The sequence below is a fragment of the Panthera leo genome, chromosome A3 (genome assembly GCF_018350215.1).
Source record: "Panthera leo isolate Ple1 chromosome A3, P.leo_Ple1_pat1.1, whole genome shotgun sequence".
In the NCBI taxonomy this organism is placed as follows: Eukaryota; Metazoa; Chordata; class Mammalia; order Carnivora; family Felidae; genus Panthera; species Panthera leo.
This window is the reverse complement of record NC_056681.1, coordinates 24600001-24618792: the sequence shown is the minus strand read 5'-3', so window position 1 is coordinate 24618792 and position 18792 is coordinate 24600001. Positions and strand designations below refer to the sequence as shown.

At 38.6% G+C, this 18792-nt stretch overlaps 1 protein-coding gene across 3 annotated transcripts in view; it reads left to right on the top strand.

The window, feature by feature from the left end:
- The window catches only part of ITCH (itchy E3 ubiquitin protein ligase), a 143194-nt gene that overhangs the window by 41022 nt on the left and 83380 nt on the right, over positions 1-18792 (top strand). Inside the window, exon 3 of one of the 3 annotated variants that reach the window (XM_042931177.1) lies at positions 3182-3272. In XM_042931177.1, the coding sequence (XP_042787111.1) occupies positions 3203-3272 (70 nt within the window). In that variant the 5' untranslated portion in view covers positions 3182-3202. Of the gene's footprint in view, positions 1-3160; positions 3273-18792 lie in introns of those variants that run through there. The other 2 variants (XM_042931178.1, XM_042931180.1) reach the window with 2 other exon arrangements.

Genomic DNA, 18792 nt, shown 5'->3' with positions numbered 1-18792 from the left:
AAAATATATTTTATTTCTATAGAGATCTTTATTTACTTTGTAACTTTGTAATTAATGCTAATTTAGAATAATAATGTACACTATACTATTAAAAAGGTTATTTTTCCAGCAATAAATTGTTGATATAGATCAGCAGCTAGAATAGTACCTTATCATGCATAATAAGATCAGCACGGGATATTCGCTTGCTCTCTCTTGATTTACTTGTCTTGATGTCATAGTACTGTTGCATACAGTCTTTTGGGTGTTGAGGAGAAGGTAATAACTATACAGAATGTGGTAATGATGTCTTTGGAAGGCCCTTTGTATAACAAGCACTTTGAACCAGAATATCCTGTACAAAACAGTGTTAAGGCTTTTGTGTTATAATTCATTTCTTTTATATTTTGGGTGACTACTAATGACATTATTTATGGTGTATGCCTTCCCTGTTTAAAATAAAAGGTCTCTTTTAATAAATTGTAGGTTATAAAACATCTGAAGTGGGCAATTTAAATAAAGAAGATGAAGTGGGAAAAATGCACACACTGACACACACACTCACTCACCCGCACACATACACATACCAGGCCACAGAGAACGAGCTAGTTTCTATAGTGAAGACCAAAATTTTAGCTTTGAGCGTTTTCATAAGGCAAGGAATAAAACATTAGATTTTGTAGAGTTGGTCTCAGTGGGAATTATTGTTCCATTTCATTTTGGCAGATTTGAGAAGATACCAGAATTGTTTGATACTAAATTAAAAAAATTCCGTGAGCAGGGGAGAGGGGCAGAGGGAGAGAGAGAGAATCCCAAGCAGGCTCCATGCTCAATGTGGAGCCCGACGTAGGGCTTGACCCCACAACCCTGGGATCGTGACTTGAGCCGAAATCAAGAGTTGGATGCTCAACTGAGTGAGCCACTCAGGTGCCCCTGATATTTAAAAATTTTAATGGAAGTCTAAAATTGTATGAAAATTTAAGACAATAGGTACAGTATCAAGATATTTTGTCTTACTGTATATTATGGTTCTTACATAGTACTTGGTAAAAAAGTGCTAAGTAAATTTCATTTCACTTTAATCTTTACATTGACCCAGTTGAAATATTTCTAATATTGTTATCCAGTCCCCAAAAGCCTAAGAACAGATTTTTATTGTAAAGATATTTAAACACTATTAATGATAAATAACATTTACAGAGCATTTTTTAAATATACATAATCATCTTTGCAACAACTCTGTGAGGTAGACGTGGTGTTATACTCATTTTTCTGATAGAAAACTGGGACCTAGAGAGGTTATATAACTTAAGTAGTATCATATAAGTGTCATAGACAGGAATTGAGCCCAAATGTTCTGACTTTGTTATAATATCTTTGTTATATTAATCATGCTGTTTCCACATGGGGTTACCTTTTCCATGATTGGAGACTGAAGAAGATATGTGAGACTTAATCATTTAGTGTAGTTCGAAGTCTTTGTTGTTGTTGTTGTTAAATTTATTTTGAGAGAGAAGACTGTGAGCAGGGGTGGGGCAGAGAGTGAAAGAGGGAGAGAGAAGATCCCAAGCAGGCTCATCGCTGTCAGCACAGAGCCCAGTGCAGGGCTCAGACTCATGAAATTGAGATCATGACCTGAGCCAAAATTAAGAGGTGGACTGCTCACCCAACTGAGCCACCCAGGTGCCCCTCAAAAGCCATTTTTTAATTCATTTCATCAAACAGATATTTAAGTGTTTGCTATGTGTCAGGCACTATTTTTGGGCTTCTGGCTTTTATCAGTGAACAAAACAAAGATCCCTGCTCACATGGAGTTTATATTCTAGCCTAGAGATTCAAAACAATAAATATGGGGCGCGTGGGTGGCTCAGTCGGTTGAACGTTCAACTTCGGCTCAGGTCATGATCTTGTGGTTTGTGAGTTCAAGCCCCACGTCGAGCTCTGACAACTCAGAACTTGGAGGCTGCTTTGGATTCTGTGTCTCCCTCTCTCTCTGCCCCTCCCATGCTCCTGCTCATGCTCTGTCTCTCAATAATAAATAAATGTTAAAAAAAAATCCACTTGGATATGAAAAAAAACAAACATAATTACCAAGTGAATTACTTAGTATGTCAGAAGGTGATCTATTCTGTAGAAGAAAAAAAAAATGACCAGGGAATTGGAGCAGACTGTAATATTGTCAAGAGAACAAGTAAGATGAAAGTCCTAGTGCTAGAATGTGCTAGCATATTTGATGTATAACAGGGAGGTAGGTACTTGAGTAGATTAGGAGAATAGAAGGAGATAAGATCAGGAAGTTGGGAGCATGCATCTTATATAGTCTTTTAAGGTCATGGTATGGATCTAAGCTTTTACCCTGAGTAAAATGGGAAGCTTTTGCAGGATTTTGAACACTTTAAAAGTCATCCTGATTGTGTTCAGAATAGGCACTGAAGCCAGACACAGCTAGAAACAGGGAGACCTAATCCAGGGGGGAAAAAGGTGGCTCTGAACAGATTGATAGTAGAGGTGGTGAGAAATGGTTGGATTCTGGACATATTTTGCAAATGGAGACAACAGAATTTGCTGGCAGATAGTAAGGAAAATAAAAAAAGGCAGGATGACTTCAAGGTTTTTAGCCTGAGCGTCTGAAAGGATGGAGTTGTTACCAACTGAGATAATTTACAGGGAAAATCAGGAGTTCAGTTTGATTTGTTAAGTTTGGGGGTTTTTTCACATACCCCCAAGTAAAGTTGTTCAGAGTTTAGGAATGAAGTCTGGGATAGAAATATAAAGTTGGGACTCATTGGTATATAGATGACATTTAAAGTCACAACACTGAATGATATCTTTGAGGAAATGTGTACAGAGAGATAAGAGGGAACTGAACCCTAGGATACTCCCAACATTAAGAGGGGAGAAAACAGAAGAGATTGTCAAAGGAGCCTAAGAACAATCAGTGAGGTAGGACTTAAACCTAGAGAATGTTCCTTGGGAGCCCAAGGAAAGAAAGTAAACCATGGAAGATAGAATGATTAGCCATGTAATTTTGCTGACAGGTTAGGCAGGATGAATACTAGAATTAAAAATTTAATTTAGCAATATGAAGGCCACTGTTATTGTGCAGTCTTCAGTGAGATATGAAAATGGCCTGGTTAGCACCATACATATTTTTTTTAATGGGACTTTTTGATGTTTACAGTGTGTCCTTTGCCATGTTCAGGTTTGCCGTCCTGTTGGTGGTATGTCTGGCAGTGGATCGCAGCTTGGTTCAATGGGTAGCCTGACCATGAAATCACAACTTCAGATCACTGGTAAGTCTTAAACAGATCTACTAGTATACTTTTTTTTTCTTCCTAAGATAAAAAATATAATCCTTTTTTTTTTTTTTTTTTTTTTTTGAGGGAGAGAGAGAGAGAGAGAGAGAGGGCACAAGTGAGTAAAGGGCAGAGAGAGTGAGAATCCCATAAGGGGCAGAGAGAGAGAGAGAGAAAGAGAGAGAAGGAGGTAGGGAGAGAGAGAGAGAAGCGGGACTCACCCAAAGTGGGGCTTGAGCTCATCTTATACGGGGCTTGTACTCACCTGAAGTGGGGCTCTAGCTTACCTGATGTGGACTTGAACTCCCAAACTGTGAGATCGTGACCTGAGCCCAAGTCAGATGCTTCGCTACTGAGCCACCCAAGCACCCCAAAAAATAATCTTAAGAGAAGAAAATCTTCAGTGGCTATTATATATCAGGTGCTGTTTGAAGTAATATTTGCCTAATGAATGAAAGAACAGATGGTTAGATGTATAAAAATTACATTTTTATTTCAGGATATTCTTGGGTATTCTGTAGGGTTTTTTTCCCCCTCTCCCATTAAACATTGGTGTCTGGGGCAGTTGCTATTGTTTTTTGTTTTGTATTACATTAACAGCCTTGAGAGATAATTCACATACACACAGTTTACCCATTAAGAGGTCAATGATTGTTAGTATATTCACAGTGTTGTACAGTTGTCAACACTGTCAGTTTTAGAAAACCTCTACCCATTAGTAGAAGACTTTCCATGTCCCCCAGCCACCATCAACCCTGGGCAATCACTAATCTACTTCCTGTCTGTAGGTTTTTCTATTCTGGGTATCTCATATAAATGGGATCCTAAAATGTGTATGGCTTTTTGTTTCTGACTTTTTCTACTTGGCATGTTTTCAAGGTTCATTCTTATTGTAGCATGCATTAGTATTTCATTTTATTGCCAAATAATATTGCAGGCATGAACATGTCACATTTTCTTTATCCTTTTATCAGTTGATGTATGTTTGAGTTGTTTCTACTTTTGGCTATTAGGAATAATGCTATGAACATTTGTGTACAAGTTTTTGTAAAGATGTGTGTTTTCACTTCTCTTGAGTACCTACCTAGGAGTGGAGTCACTGGTCATATATATGTTTCACTTTGTGAGGAATTCCAAATTGCTTTTCATTTTTTAAATTTTTTTATTTTTCATTTTTTTAAATGTTTATTTTTGAGAGAGAGAGGGAGAGGGAGATGGTGAGCAGGGTAGGGGCAGAGAGAGAGGGAGATGGAGAACTCCAAGCAGGCTCTGCACTGCCAGTACAGAGCCTGATATGAGTTTGAACTCACAAACCACAAATTATGACCTGAGCCTAAGTCAAGAGTCAGATGATTAACCGACTAAGCCCCCCATGCGCCTCTCCAAATTGTTTTTCAAAGCATTCACACTATTTGTATTCCCATCAGCCATGTATGAGGGTTCCACTTTCTCCACATCCTTGACAGTGCGTGTTGTCTTTTTGATTATAGACATCCTAGTGGGTGTGAAGTGGTATGTCATTGTGGGTTTGATTTGCATTTCTCTGGTGGTTAATGATGTTGAACATCTTTTCATGTGCTAAATGGCCATTTGTATATATCTTTTTTGGAGAAATGTCTATTTAAATCCTTTGGTTGCTATTATTATTTAACTACTATCTCTGTCTTTCTTTCTCTCTCTAACCATATGAACCAAGTATATCACTTTCAGATTGATATTCCTAATGTTCTAATATGCCACTTACGTTACATTCCTGCTCAAAAATCTTTAATGCTTCTGTTTGGCTATAGTTTGGAATTTCGTTAGCCGGGGCTGAGAGCTTTCACAGTCTGGCTCCATATGGTCTTTTTGTAGATATTTATACATGAACTATTTGGTGAGTCACTGGATTTTCTTCAGATATGCATGTGTCTGTATCACACAGTGAAACCTCAGTCTCTAACCTTTTAATGGCATTTATTTCTTCTAGAACAATTACCATCCTCTGTATGGTATTTTATCTTTTATTACACCTATCTCACATCCACCTCTAGATGATGACTATTAGGCTACAAACCATGTCCTTATTATTATCTTCCTCAAAACCTAAAAATGATTGAATTATATTTAAAAAACACTTTCATAATGTGACAGCATCTTAGAATTTATTTTTGGAAATTCCTTCACTATAGTCTCTTTCCTTAGCAATGTCTGATTCTCAATGAAAGATACTGATATTTCTTTGTTAAGCAAGATTCTGATTATTTTCCTCTGCTCCCCATCCTGAAGCTAGCCTGAGTAGCTGATTTAAATTGAGCCAGCTTCTTAGGACTTTTTCTGGGCTGCTTAACATTAAACCTTTGATTGGAGTAATCTTTAAAAAAATCTTTACTTTTTCAGGTTATATAAGTAATACACATGTTTTTTATTTTTAAAAACATAGTAAAATAGGGGTGCCTGGGTGGCTCAATCAGTTAAGTGTCTGACTCTTCATCTCAGCTCAGGTCTTGATCTCAGGGCTGTGAGTTCAAGCCCCACACTGGGCTCTGTGCTGGGCATGGAGCCTACTTACAAAAACAAACAATAACCAAAAAAAAACTTTAAAAAAACCTCAGTAAAAGAATGAAGTGAAGGGTCCTATTTATCATCTCAATCCTGAGAGGTGATACTGTTATTCCTTTAGGTTTAGGTTTATATTCCTTTATACTTTTTTCTGTGCATAAACCACTTATCTTGTTTGCTACCATCATTATTCTTACAGTAAGAAAAGAAAAATATTTGATAAATGCCTAAATGCATCTCAAGAAGACATAATTCTTGCCATGTTTAAGTTTTTAATCTTGGTTCTAATAATTCTGAGACTGCACAAATACAAGGCAAAAGCAATTTAATAAAAACAAATACCATGAATAATGGATAAAAGTTATATATTTAGCAAATATATTATTATATATGAGACAAATGGAAAGCATAAGTTTATAAAGAGTAAAGTGCCAAGTTGAGTAGAATCAAATGCCTTTCATAATTCATTGTTTACTTCTATGCTTTTGATGCTAGAAACCTAACTAAGCTTTTTGCACAATTTCCTTTAATGACATTGTATTTTTTATTCTATGTTAATGGATCAGTTATAGTATTGGTTGCTTTTATTATTTTTTTGTAAGCTGCCTCAACATCTTTCTAGATAGAATCAAGATGGGCATAAAAATTGAAGTGTAAAAAATAAATGCCATTGTATATGGTAACGGCAAAAAGAGATAACAACTTTGGTTGGGAAAGCAAGATCAGTGTTTGACCAGAGCTTCTGTGAAAGGAAGTGGTGCTTGAAGCATTGTTACCATTTAAATATAGGAAATTATTTAAAAAATATATAGGGAAGTAGAAAGGATCCTTTTAGGAGAGAATACGAGCAGAACACTTGAAGCAGAGAAACGAACAAGGCTTTGCTAAAACCCCTGTGGGCCACTGCTGCAGAGTTGGAACCTTGAGAACTTAATGGGAGTGGGTCATCTCCTTCAGGTGTGTGTCAGGGCTACAAAAATATCATTGCTGGCAGACATGGAAAGAAATCAGGGCTTTTAACAAAGAACAGTCAATTTTACTTTTTAGAAAGTTAGTATGAAAGACCAATAGGAGAATTGAGTGTCAAAAGTTAAAAAATCCTACTCTGTGGTTTTACTCAAATTTCTTGTCTTTAAAAAAATTTTAAAGTAGTAAGTTAATTTTGAGAGAGAGTGGGGGAGGAGCAGAGAGAGAGAGAGAGAGAGAGAGAGAGAGAGAACCCCAAGCAGGGTCCGTGCTGTCAGCGCAGAGCCCAACATGGGGCTTCATCTCCTGAACTATGAGATCATGACCTGAGCCAAAATCAAGAGTTGGACGCTTAACCCACTGAGCCACCCAGGCACCTCTTGTCTTTTGTTTTGTTTAAATTTTTTTAGTATTTATTTATTTTGGAGCGAGACAGAGAGTGAGTGGGGGAGGAGCAGAAAGAGGGAGACACAGACTCTGAAGCAGGCTCCAGGCTCTGAGCTGTCAGCACAGAGCCCAACATGGGGCTCAAACTCACAAACTGTGAGATCGTGACCTGAACCAAAGTCGGACACTTAACCGACTGAGCCACCCAGGAGCCCCTACCCCTTGTCTTTTTTTGTTTGTTTGTGTTTTCAATCCAGTTATTCCAGCAGCATTTCCTGAAAAGACTGTTTTTTTGTCCATTGAATTTTCTTGGTTCCTTTATCAAATATTAGTTGACCTTATATGTTTGGGTTTATTTCTGGGCTCTCAATTCTGTTCCATTGATCTATTTGTCAGTTTTTATGTCAGTACAATACTGTTTTGATTACTATAGCTTTATAGGATAGCTTGAAATCAGGAAGTACAATGCCTCCTGCATTGATTTCTTTGGATATTGGGGTCTTGTGGTTCCATATAAATTTTAGGAGTGTTTTTCCTACTTTAATCAAAAATGCCCGTGGAATCTTGATAGGTAGTGCATTGAACATGCAGATGGCTTCTTACCCTCTTGTTATTTTCTTACCTCTTTCATATTTATTTGTTTGTTTGTTTATTTACCATTTTTTAAGTAGGCTCCACAACCATCATGGGGCTTGAACCCATGACCCTGAGATCCAGAGTCTCATTCTCTATCACCTGAGCCAGCCAGGTGCCCCTATTTTCTTACCTCCTTCTATCATACATACAGAGACAGACATACATTCCTGTTAATTATTCATTTACAGTATATATTGGCTAATTGATTTCCTTACCCGATTAAGTGAGGGCAAATAGAAAATTTATTTCAGAGAAATGGTACCTTTTGTAAGCTGTAGCAAAAAAGTTTAAAAAAATAATTCATAGTGCGGTTTGTTGATAATTGGATTGTTTAGAGAACTTGGATGTATGTTTTAATTTCACTGAATCCTTTTTTTTTTTTTTTTTTATTTAACTTAATTTACTTTTTTTTTTATTTTAGAGAGAGAGTGAGCAGGAAAGGGGCAGAGGGAGAGAGAATCTTAAGCAGGCACCATGCTCAGTGTAAAGCCTTTTGAGGAGCTCAGTTCCACTACCCTGGGATCATGACCTGAGCCAAAATCAAGACTCAACCAGTGGAGCTACCCAGGTGCCTCTCACTGAGTTCTTTATAAGAGTATCAAAGGAGGGATGCCTGGGTGGCTCTATCAGTTAAGTGAATGGCTCTTGATTTTGGCTCAGGTCATGATCCTCACAGTTCATGAGTTTGAGCCCCGCATTAGTCTCTGTGCTGACAGTGCCAAGCCTGCTTGGGATTCTCTCTCCCTTCTCTCTGCCCCTCCCCTGCTTGCACTCTTTCTCTCAAAATAAATAAATAAAGTTAAAAAAAAAAAAAAGTATCAAAGGAAAGGCAACGTCACCTTTCCTTTTCAGCATTTACATAAAATAAAAAAGTATACTGCCTGTGTATTAGTTATATTTTCTTTCTTTCTTTCTTTCTTTCTTTCTTTCTTTCTTTCTTTCTTTCTTTCTTTCTATATAATATCAGGTTAGCTAACACACAGTGTATATACAGTGTGCTCTTGGTTTTGGGGGTAGATTCCCGTGATTCATCACTTACATACAACACCCAGTGCTCATCCCAATAAGTGCTCTTCTCATTGCCCATCACCCATTTCCCTTCACCTGTGCCCACCCATCAACCCTTAGTTTGTTCTGTGTATTTAAGAGTCTTTTATGGTTTGCTCCCTCTTTGTTTGAAATTATATTTTCCCCTTCCCTTCCCCTATGGTCTTCTGTTAAGCTTCTCAAGTTCTACATATGAGTGAAAACATATTCTCTCTTTGATTGACTTATTTAACTTAGTATAATACTCTCCACTTCCATCCACATTGTTGCAAAATGGCAGGATTTCATTCTTTCTCATTGCCAAGTAGTGTTCCATTGTATATATAAACCACATCTTTATCCATTCATCAGTTGATGGACATTTCATTTGGGCTCTTTCCATAATTTGGCTACTGTCCAAAGCGCTGCTATAAACATTGGGGTACATGTGCCCCTTCAAATCAGCACTCCTTTATCCTTTGGATAAATTCCTAGTAGTGCTATTGCTGGGTCATAGGGTAGTTCTATTTTTAGTTTTTTTGAGGAACCTCCATACTGTCTTCCAGAGTGGCTGCACCAGTTTGTATTCCCACCAGCAGTGCAAAAGGGTTCCTCTTTCTCTGATCCTCACCAACATCTGTTGTTTCCTAAGTTGTTAATTTTAGCCACTCTGACTGGTGTGAGGTAGTATCTCATTGTGGGTTTTCATTTATATTTCCCTGATGATGAGCGATGTTGAGCGTTTTTTCATGTGTCTGTTGGCCATCTGGACGTTTTCTTTGGAAAAGTGTCTTTTGAAGTGTCTAATTTCTTCACTGAATTATTTGTTTTTTGGGTGTTGAGTTTGGTAAGTTCTTTATAGATCTTGGATGCTAACCCTTTACCTGATATGTCATTCGCACATATCTTCTCCCATTTCATTGGTCGCCTTTTAATTTTGTTGATTGTTTCTTTTGCAGTGCAGAAGCTTTTTATCTTGATAAGGTCCCAATAGTTCATTTTTGCTTTTATTTCCCTTTCCTTCGGAGACATGCCAAGCAAGAAATTGCTGCTGCTGAAGTCAAAGAGGTTGTTGCCTGTTTTCTCCACTAGGGTTTTGATGGTTTCCTGTCTCACATGTAGGTCTTTCATCCATTTTGAGTTTATTTTTGTGTATGGTGTAAGAAAGTGGTCCAGTTTCATTCTTCTGCATGTTTCTGTCCAGTTCTTCCAGCACCATTTGCTAAAGAGACTGTCTTTTTTCCATTGGATACTCTTTCCTGCTTTGTCAGAGATTAGTTGGCCATACATTTGTGGGTCCAATTCTGGGTTCTCTATTCTATTCCATTGGTCTATGTGTCTGTTTTTGTGCCAATACCATACTGTCTTGATTACAACCTTGTAGTAGAGGCTGAAGTTTGGGATTATGATGCCTTTCGCTTTGGTTTTCTTTTTCAATGTAACTTTGATTATTTGGGGTCTTTTGTGGTTCTATACACATTTTAGGATTGTTTATTCTAGCTTTGAGAAGAATGCCGATACAATTTTGATTGGGATTGCATTGAATGTATAGATTGCTTTGGGTAGTATTGACATTTTAACAATATTTATCCTTCCAATCCATGAGCATGGAATGTTTTTCCATTTCTTTGTGTCTTCTTCAATTTCCTTCATAAATTTTCTATAGTTTTTGGCGTACATATCTTTTACATCTTTGGTTAGGTTTAATCCAAGGTATGGTTCTTGGCGTAATTGTAAATGGGATTGATTTCTTGATTTCTCTTTCTGTTGTTTCATTATTGGTGTACCGAAATGCAACTGATTTCTATACATTTATTTTGTATCCTGCGACTTACCTGAATTCATGTATCAGTTCTAGCAGCTTTTTGGTGGAGTCTTTTGGGTTTTCCATGTAGAGTATCATGTCATCTGCAAAAAGTGAAAGTTTGACTTATTCTTTGCCAGTTTTGGATGCCTTTTATTTCGTTTTGTTGTCTGATTGCTGAGGCTGGGACTTCCAACACTATGTTAAACAACAGTGGTGTCAGTGGACATCCCTGCTGTGTTCCTGATCTCATGGGGAAAGCTCTCAGTTTTTTCCCATTGAGGATGATATCAGCTGTGGGCTTTTCATATATGGTTTTTATGGTGTTAAGTTATGTTCCTTCTATTCCGACTTTCTTGGGGGTTCTTATTAAGAAAGGATGCTGCTGTATTTTGTCAAATGCTTCTTCTGCATTTATTGACAGGATCATATGGTTCTTATCCTTTCTTCTATTAATGGGATGTATTACATTGATTGATTTGCGAATATTGAACTAGCCCTGCAGCCCAGGAATGAATCCTACTTGATCGTGGTGAATAATTCTTTTGATATACTGTTGAATTCAATTTGCTAGTATCTTGTTGAGAATTTTTGCATCTGTGTTCATCAGGGATATTTCACCTTTTTAGGTAAATTATCAAAAAGGTAATTGTCCTTTTTAGTGGGGTCACTGTCTGGTTTGGGAATCAAGTTAATGTTGGCTTCATAGAGGGGCGCCTGAGTGGCTCAGTCGGTTGAGCATCCGACTTCGGCTCAGGTCATGATCTCAGGGTCTGTGAGTTCAAGCCCTGCGTTGGGCTCTGTGCCGACAGCTCAGAGCCTGGAGCCTGTTTCGGATTCTGTGTCTCCCTCTCTCTCTGACCCTCCCCCATTCATGCTCTGTCTCAAAAAAATAAATAAAGGTTAAAAAAAAAATGGAAAAAAAAATGTTGGCTTCATAGAATGAATCTGGAATCTTTATTTCTGTTTCTGTTTTTTGGAACAGGTTGAGAAGAATAGGTATTAACTCTGCTTTAAATGTCTGTTAGACTTCCCCTGGGAAGCCATCTGGCCCAGGACTCTTATTTGTTGGGAGATTTTTGATAACTGTGATTCAATTTCTTCACTGGTTATGGGTCTGTTCAATTTTCTGTTTCTTCCCATTTGAGTTTTGATAGTGTGTGGGTGTCTAGGAATTTGTCCATTTCCTCCAGGTTGTCTAGTTTGTTGGCATATAATTTTTCATAGTATTCTCTGATAATTGTTTATATTTCTGTGATACTGGTTGTGGTCTGTCCTCTTTCATTTGTGATTTTATTTATTTGGGTCCTTTCTCTTTTTGAGAAGTCTGGCTAGCAGTTTAAAAATTTTGTTTTATTTTTTCAAAAAAATAGCTCTTAGATTCATTGATCTGTTCTGGGTTTTTTGTTTTTGTTTTTTGATTCTATATTATTTCTGCTCTGATCTTTATTATTTCTCTTCTGCTGCTGGTTTTGGGATTTCTTTGCTGTTCTGCTTCTAATTCCTTTAGATGTGCTGTTAGATTTTGTATTTGGGATTTTTCTTGGTTTTTGAGATAGGCCCGGATTGCATTGTGTTTCCCCTTAGGACTGCCTTTGCTGCATCCCAAAGGATTTGGACTGTCACGTTTTCATTTTCATTTGCTTCCATGTATCTTTTAATTTCTTCTTTAATTGCCTGGTTGACCCGTTCATTCTTTATTAGAATGTTCTTTAACTTCTGTGCATTTGGAAGCTTTCCAAATTTTTTTCTTCTGGTTGATTTCAAGTTTCATAGCATTGTGATTAGAAAATATGCATGGTATGATCTCAATCCTTTTATATTTATTGAGGGCTGTTTCATGACCCAGTATGTGATCCATCTTAGAGAATGTTCCATGTACACTCAAAAAGAATGTGTATTCTGCTTTTGGATGAAAAGTTCTGAATGTATCTATCATGTCCATCTGGTCCAGTGTATCATTCAAGGCCCTTGTATCTTTATTGATATTTTGCCCAGATGATCTGTCAATTGTTGTGAGTATTAAAGTCCCCTGCAATTACAGTATTCCTGTCAGTAAGATTGCTTATGTTTGTGATTAATTGACTTATGTATTTGGGTGCTACCAAGTTGGGAGTGTAAGCATTTACAATTGTTAGCTCTTCTTGATGGATAGACCTCGTAATTGTGACATACTGCCCTTCTTCATCCCTTGTTACAGCCTTTAGTTTAAAATCTAGTTTGTCTGATATAAGTATGGCTACTCCAGCTTTCTTTTGACTTCCAGTAGCATGATAGGTGGTTCTTCATCCCCTTACCTTCAATCTGAAAGTGCCGTCAGGTCTAAAATGGGTCTTTGGTAGACAGCATATAGATGGATCTTGTTTTTTGTTTTTGTTTTTGTTTTTTAATCCATTCTGATACCCTATGTCTTTTGATTAGAGCATTTAGTCCATGTACATTCAGAGTTATTGAAAGATATGGATTTAGTGTCGTTGTGTTATCTGTAGATGTCATGCTTGTGCTTATGTCTCTGGTGCTTTTTAGTGTTTGCAGCATTCCACTCACAGAGTCCCCCTTTAGGATCTCTTGCAGGGCTGGTTTAGTGGTGATGAACTCCTTCAGTTTTTGTTTGGGAAAGCCTTTATCTCTCCTTCTATTCTGAATGACAATCTTGCTAGATAAAAAGTCTTCTTAGCTGCATATTTTTCCTGTTCAGCACATTGAATATTTCCTGTCATTCCCTTCTGGCTTGCCAAGTTTCAGTGGACAGGTCTGCTGCTACCCTTATATGTCTATCTTGTAGGTTAAGGCCCATTTGTCTCTAGCTGCTTTCAGAATTCTGTATCTTTGTATTTTGCCAGTTTCATAATGATATGCCATGGAGAAGATCTATTCTTGTTAAATCTAAAGGGAGTTCTCTGAGCCTCCTGGATTTGGATGTCTATTTCCTTCCCCAGATTAGGGAAGTTCTCAGCTATAATTTGTTCAAGTAAACCTCTGCCTCTTTCTCCTTCTTCTGGAGCTCGTATGATATGGATATTATTACATTTCCATCAAGTCACTTAGTTCTGTAATTCTCCCCTTGTGGTCTAATATTTTATTACCTCTCTTTTTCTAAGCTTCATTATTTTCCATAATTTTATCTTCTATTTCACTTAATCTCCCCTCTGCCTCTTCCATCCTTGCTGTCAATGCATCTAGTTTATTTAGCACCTCATTTCTTAATTTGTTGTGACTGTTTCTTAGTTCCTTGATCTCTGCAGCAGTAGATTCTCTGCCATCTTCTAAGCTTTTTTTCTTCCTTCTATGCTTTTTTCCAAGCCCAGCTATTAATCTTATGACTATTATTCTAAATTCTTGCTCAGTTATATTGTTCATTTCTGTTCTGAGCAATTCTCTAGCTGTCATTCCTTCCTGGAATTTCTTTTGAGGAGAATTCTTCTATTTTGTCATATTGGCTTGTTTTCTGTCCCTTATGTGTTTTAATAGGTTGTTATGAGTCTTGCTGCTGTGAGCACTATTATATTAAAAAGGGGTCATAACACTGTCCAGGGCCTGGCCCTTCAGGAGGTGTTTTTGGAGTGTGTTTCATGCTCTCTGTTGTTGAGGCTCTGGTTGCTTTATCTCCCTACTCATAGTGGTGGTTTGGATCTTTCACTAGGTGTGCTTTGATTTGTTCGTTGAAGTGTCCCTGGAAAAAATTTTAAAAAGGGGTGTGTATGGTGGTGGAAGAGGCCTTATCCCATAGAGAGAGAGAAGTGATGGGTGGGGAAAAGGAAAAGAAAAAAAAATTGACCAGGCAGAGAATCAGAGAAACTATACAGCTTAGTCCAGAGACCGGGGGGTGGGGGGGGTGGGGGGGGGGGTAAAGGAGAGACAGAAGAGATGTAAAAAGAATAGATTGAAAATGTGTGCTTAAACCAACAACCAGAATAACCAGACTAGAGAAGGGAAGAAATAAGAGGGAGAAAAGGGGGGATATATATATCCCCCCCCACACACACAAAATAAGAATTGATCAAGAATCAAATCAAAGAATACAAAAACCACTGGACCAATATCTGATGGGGCCTTGGAACCAGTGCCTGCAATGATCTGGAAGAGGGACTGTTTGGTTAAGTCAGTGTCAATCTTGCTCTGTTACATATGCAGTTACCAGGTACAGAGGGATGTGGTTTGGTGTATGTGGGTCCCACCTCCACTGTGGGCCCGTTGTCTGTTCCCTGAAACCCCACCTTGTTGGTGATGGGGAGAAAACTGGCAACACCCCAGCCTCTCCTCCCTGGACCAGGTGTCCCAAACCACTTTGTTCAGGCCATCCTGACAGTGCCACACGGGCGCGAGCAGGCCACTTTGTTCTGCTCCACAGTCTCCGGCACCTTCCAGGTGCTTGGGTGGGATTAAAACCCGGATCCTGCTCCACGCACCCTGGTTCCTGGGAAGTGCCACTCCACCCAGCCTGTCAACTGAGGGCCTCTGGCTCCTCACAGTGCTGAGTGGGTGCGAGTGCAAGCAGCCACCTATGTCCCCCTCCACCATCTCCTGTGCCTTCCAGGCACGTGGCTGGGATTCAAACCCCAATGTCTTACAGGATCCCTTGTCCCAGTTCCTGGATACTGTCACTCTGGGGTACTGTCAGGTACAAAGGACCTCTGGCTGGTGCGGGGGAGGGGGGGGGGCAAGGGGTTCATGGGCCTACAGGGTCTTTTGTCCTTGGAATGGCTATTTGTCTTCTCATAGCACTCAAGGGAAAGGGTTGTTCTCTCTGCTCCTGAGAGGTAGCTACCTAGCTCAGGGCTGGCTCCCCACCTCCCACAGTTAGAAATTGGTTCTTTCTCCATTTTTTTCCATTCCCCGGTCCATGGTTTTTCTCTTATCCAAATACAGTCCTACATTTCCACAGCCTGTCTTTCTCTTCCTTTTGTCTCTTCACAGAAGGGGATCCCTCCCTTCTGTTCCTATGCCACCTGTTTTATCTCTCCCAGTTTGCAGTCATGCACCTATGGCCTGCTACGTTGTCCCTGTGGGCCCCTGGAGATGTTTCTGTCACTCTGTAACCCGGATTCCTAGAATTCCAAGTCTTCTGGCCTCAATACTGCTGTGTTTGAGGGACACGGGAACTTCGGGTCCCCCTGCTTCTCCACCATGTTGACCACTCTCCAGTAACATTTTCTGTAATTTGAATCTAATTTATGGAAATAACTTGAGTAGCCATTTAGCTTCAAGTTTGAGTTGAATAAGAAAGGTTGTCTTTTGTGCTACTCTTTCACATAGATCTAGATAATTCATTGAAGCAGTTGCTTTGGGAATTTCTGTTGGCATTTAACTGATTTGTTCACATTTTACTGGAATATTGTTAGTGAATGTCCCTGTATTTTTCATATTGGGCAATAACTTTCTTGTATAGTTTATCAGATAGATGCAAAAATTATAGTAGAAAATAATAAATACTGTCAAATGTTTTGACCTGTGTACCATTAAAGTTTCTATCGTTAAACTCTTGGGGAGGTCATTTCGCCCCTGACCCCAAGTTTTAGTTAAGAAATGTATATTAGACTAATGATTCCCATCTCCAGAGAAGCTAATGTCTGGTCTTGGTTCTGATACTTAATAGTTATGTAACCTTGTGCATGTCACTAATACCTTTGAGCCTCAGTTTCCTTAGCTGTGAACTGAGGTAAACAACAATGTGAAATGCCCAGAAGAGTTTAAATTTCATCATGCAGGCATTAGAGAAGTATTTGAAAAGTACTGACATGAGCACATCTGTTTTAGGAAGATAATCCTAGAAGTTGAGGGGTTGCTGAAGTGAGGTTAAAAACAATTGTTGGAGACCTTTGCGGTAGCCCAGGTGATGTGATACTGAGATTTTTCAGTTTCCTGTCTTACAGTTTACCATTTTTATTCTTTTAATTTACTATAGTAAATTAAGTTTCAGGAAGTAGTGCAGTGATCTATTTTTTAATATTGGGACTGTAACAAAAGTTTTATGCAATGTAAACTAAGATTTGAGCACTTAATTTCTCCTGTTCAGGCTTCGCAAGTGACCCTCATGCAAACTTTTAAGTTCTGTTGAATTTGTCTTTTTATGTATAAAAATTAAGATGATAATTCCTATCTCACAGGATAGTCTTTTGAGTATTAAAATGAAAATGTTTTGGGGTGCCTGGGGGCTTGGTTAAGCATCCGACTTCCACTCAGGTCATGATCTCATGGCTCATGAGTTGGAGCCCTGTGTCAGGCTCTGCTGACAGCTCAGACCCTGGGGCCTGCTTGGGATTCTGTGTGTCCCTCTTTCTCTGCCCCTCCCTTGCCTCACGCTCTCTGTCTCTTTCCCTCAAAAAATAAACATTAGAAAAAAAAATTTTTTAATGAAAATGTTTATGTGGCAGACACATAGCCAACACTAACTGTTAGTGTTAGTTTCACTTACCTCTTTTATTTCCACATTTAAAGTTTCCTACAATGTCTCTAGTGGGGTTGGGTGGGATTATACGGCAAAATAACTTTGAAAAGTTTGAATCCTGAAATGCCACTGAGGGCAGATGGTTTCCTTCCTGTCAGGCCTACGTTGCTTTGTTCTAGATTTAATCAGTTTCAGAGGTCCATAAGAGCCTCTGAAGTACAATGGTGGTCTTTGCAAAATTGTTTAGGCTTTTTTCACCTTTTCTCAGGCCAGAAATGTGTTAAAAATAAGGGTTTTATATTTTTCTGTGGCAATCCTGTGATTAAATATTGCTCTGTATTAAGTACTTGAGCTTTATCGTACATATTAATCAGAGATAGGTCTGTGCCCCGCTTGATTGTTTTCTTTTCTGAAAAAGACTTTTTAGTGTTTACACTTAGATGTCTCACAAACATCTCAAATTTTATACATTCATTATAATACTCTTGATTTCCTGCCTATGCCACCCCCCCTCAGGCTTTTATCCCAGATCTTTCCATCTTACTAAATGGCATATTCTTCCATTCAGTTATTCATACCGAAAACCTGTGAATTATCCTTGCTTCTTTTTTCCAACTTCCTCATGTAATCTAATCATGTTGGTTCTCCTTAGAAAATATTTATCCCCCCCCCGTATTCATGTTCACCATCCAAACCACTGTCATCTCTTGATTAGATGACTCTAGTAGTCTCTTAACCCCCACTTTTGTCTCCCTATCAATTTATTTTTCCCACAGCAGAATTATCTTTGAGTATTAATCTGATTATCACTGTATTCTCAGTGCCCCAAATAATATCTGATATATATAGTAGGCACTCAGTAAATTTGTTGAATAGCACTCTTTTTTTTTTAAATGTTTGTTTATTTATTTTTGAGAGAGAGAGAGAGCGTGTGAGTGGGCTGTGTAGGGGCAGAAAGAGAGGGAGACACAGAATCAGAAGTAGGCTCCAGGTTCCAACCTGTCAGCACAGAGCCAGACACGAGGACTCCAACTCACGAACCACGAGATCATGAGCTGAACTAAAGTTGGACGCTCAACCCAGGTGCCCCAGAATAGCACTCTTACTTAAAGTTCCTCAGAGGCTCCTTGTTGCCTACTTCAGTAACATCTCTTGCAGTTTTTTTTTTCTTTCTTTGACAGATACTTTTTTTGATACTGCATATTGATATGAAATCTCATCAAACTTTATTATACCAAATGTTCCAAAATAATGATGAAGTTTTGGTTTATAGAATGTGCATACATTGTTGGGAGTACTAACCCAGCAGCTGGCTTGCATGCTACCAAAAAGGCATATAAGTATCAAAGGAAAGAAGTGATGTTTGTGAAGTCAGGCGATTCATAGCTGCCACCTGGGACTGGACCTGCTAGGATGCCCAGACTGTGTATGCTTTGGACTGTATATTGAGTTTCTTGGGTAGCTGCTATACAGACTCGTGTAGCAATACCAAACGTCCCTTAATCTTGGTGGGCACTGACATTCTCTGTGCTTAGCTGCTAGAATAGATATTTAGGTAGTAGAATGTTTCCATGGCTGTGATCACCTCATTTATAGGGGAGCAACGAGTTGTCAACTTGTGGGAACCATTATTAGGTGCTCTACTAGATTTGAATCTACTTATTGCACCTTCCAAGGGTCTTGGACAAGGCTATTTTTTGGCAAAGGTAACTAACTCAAGGGTGAAGATGAAGGAATCAGTCAGTATCTTAAGATGTACTTTGTAGGAA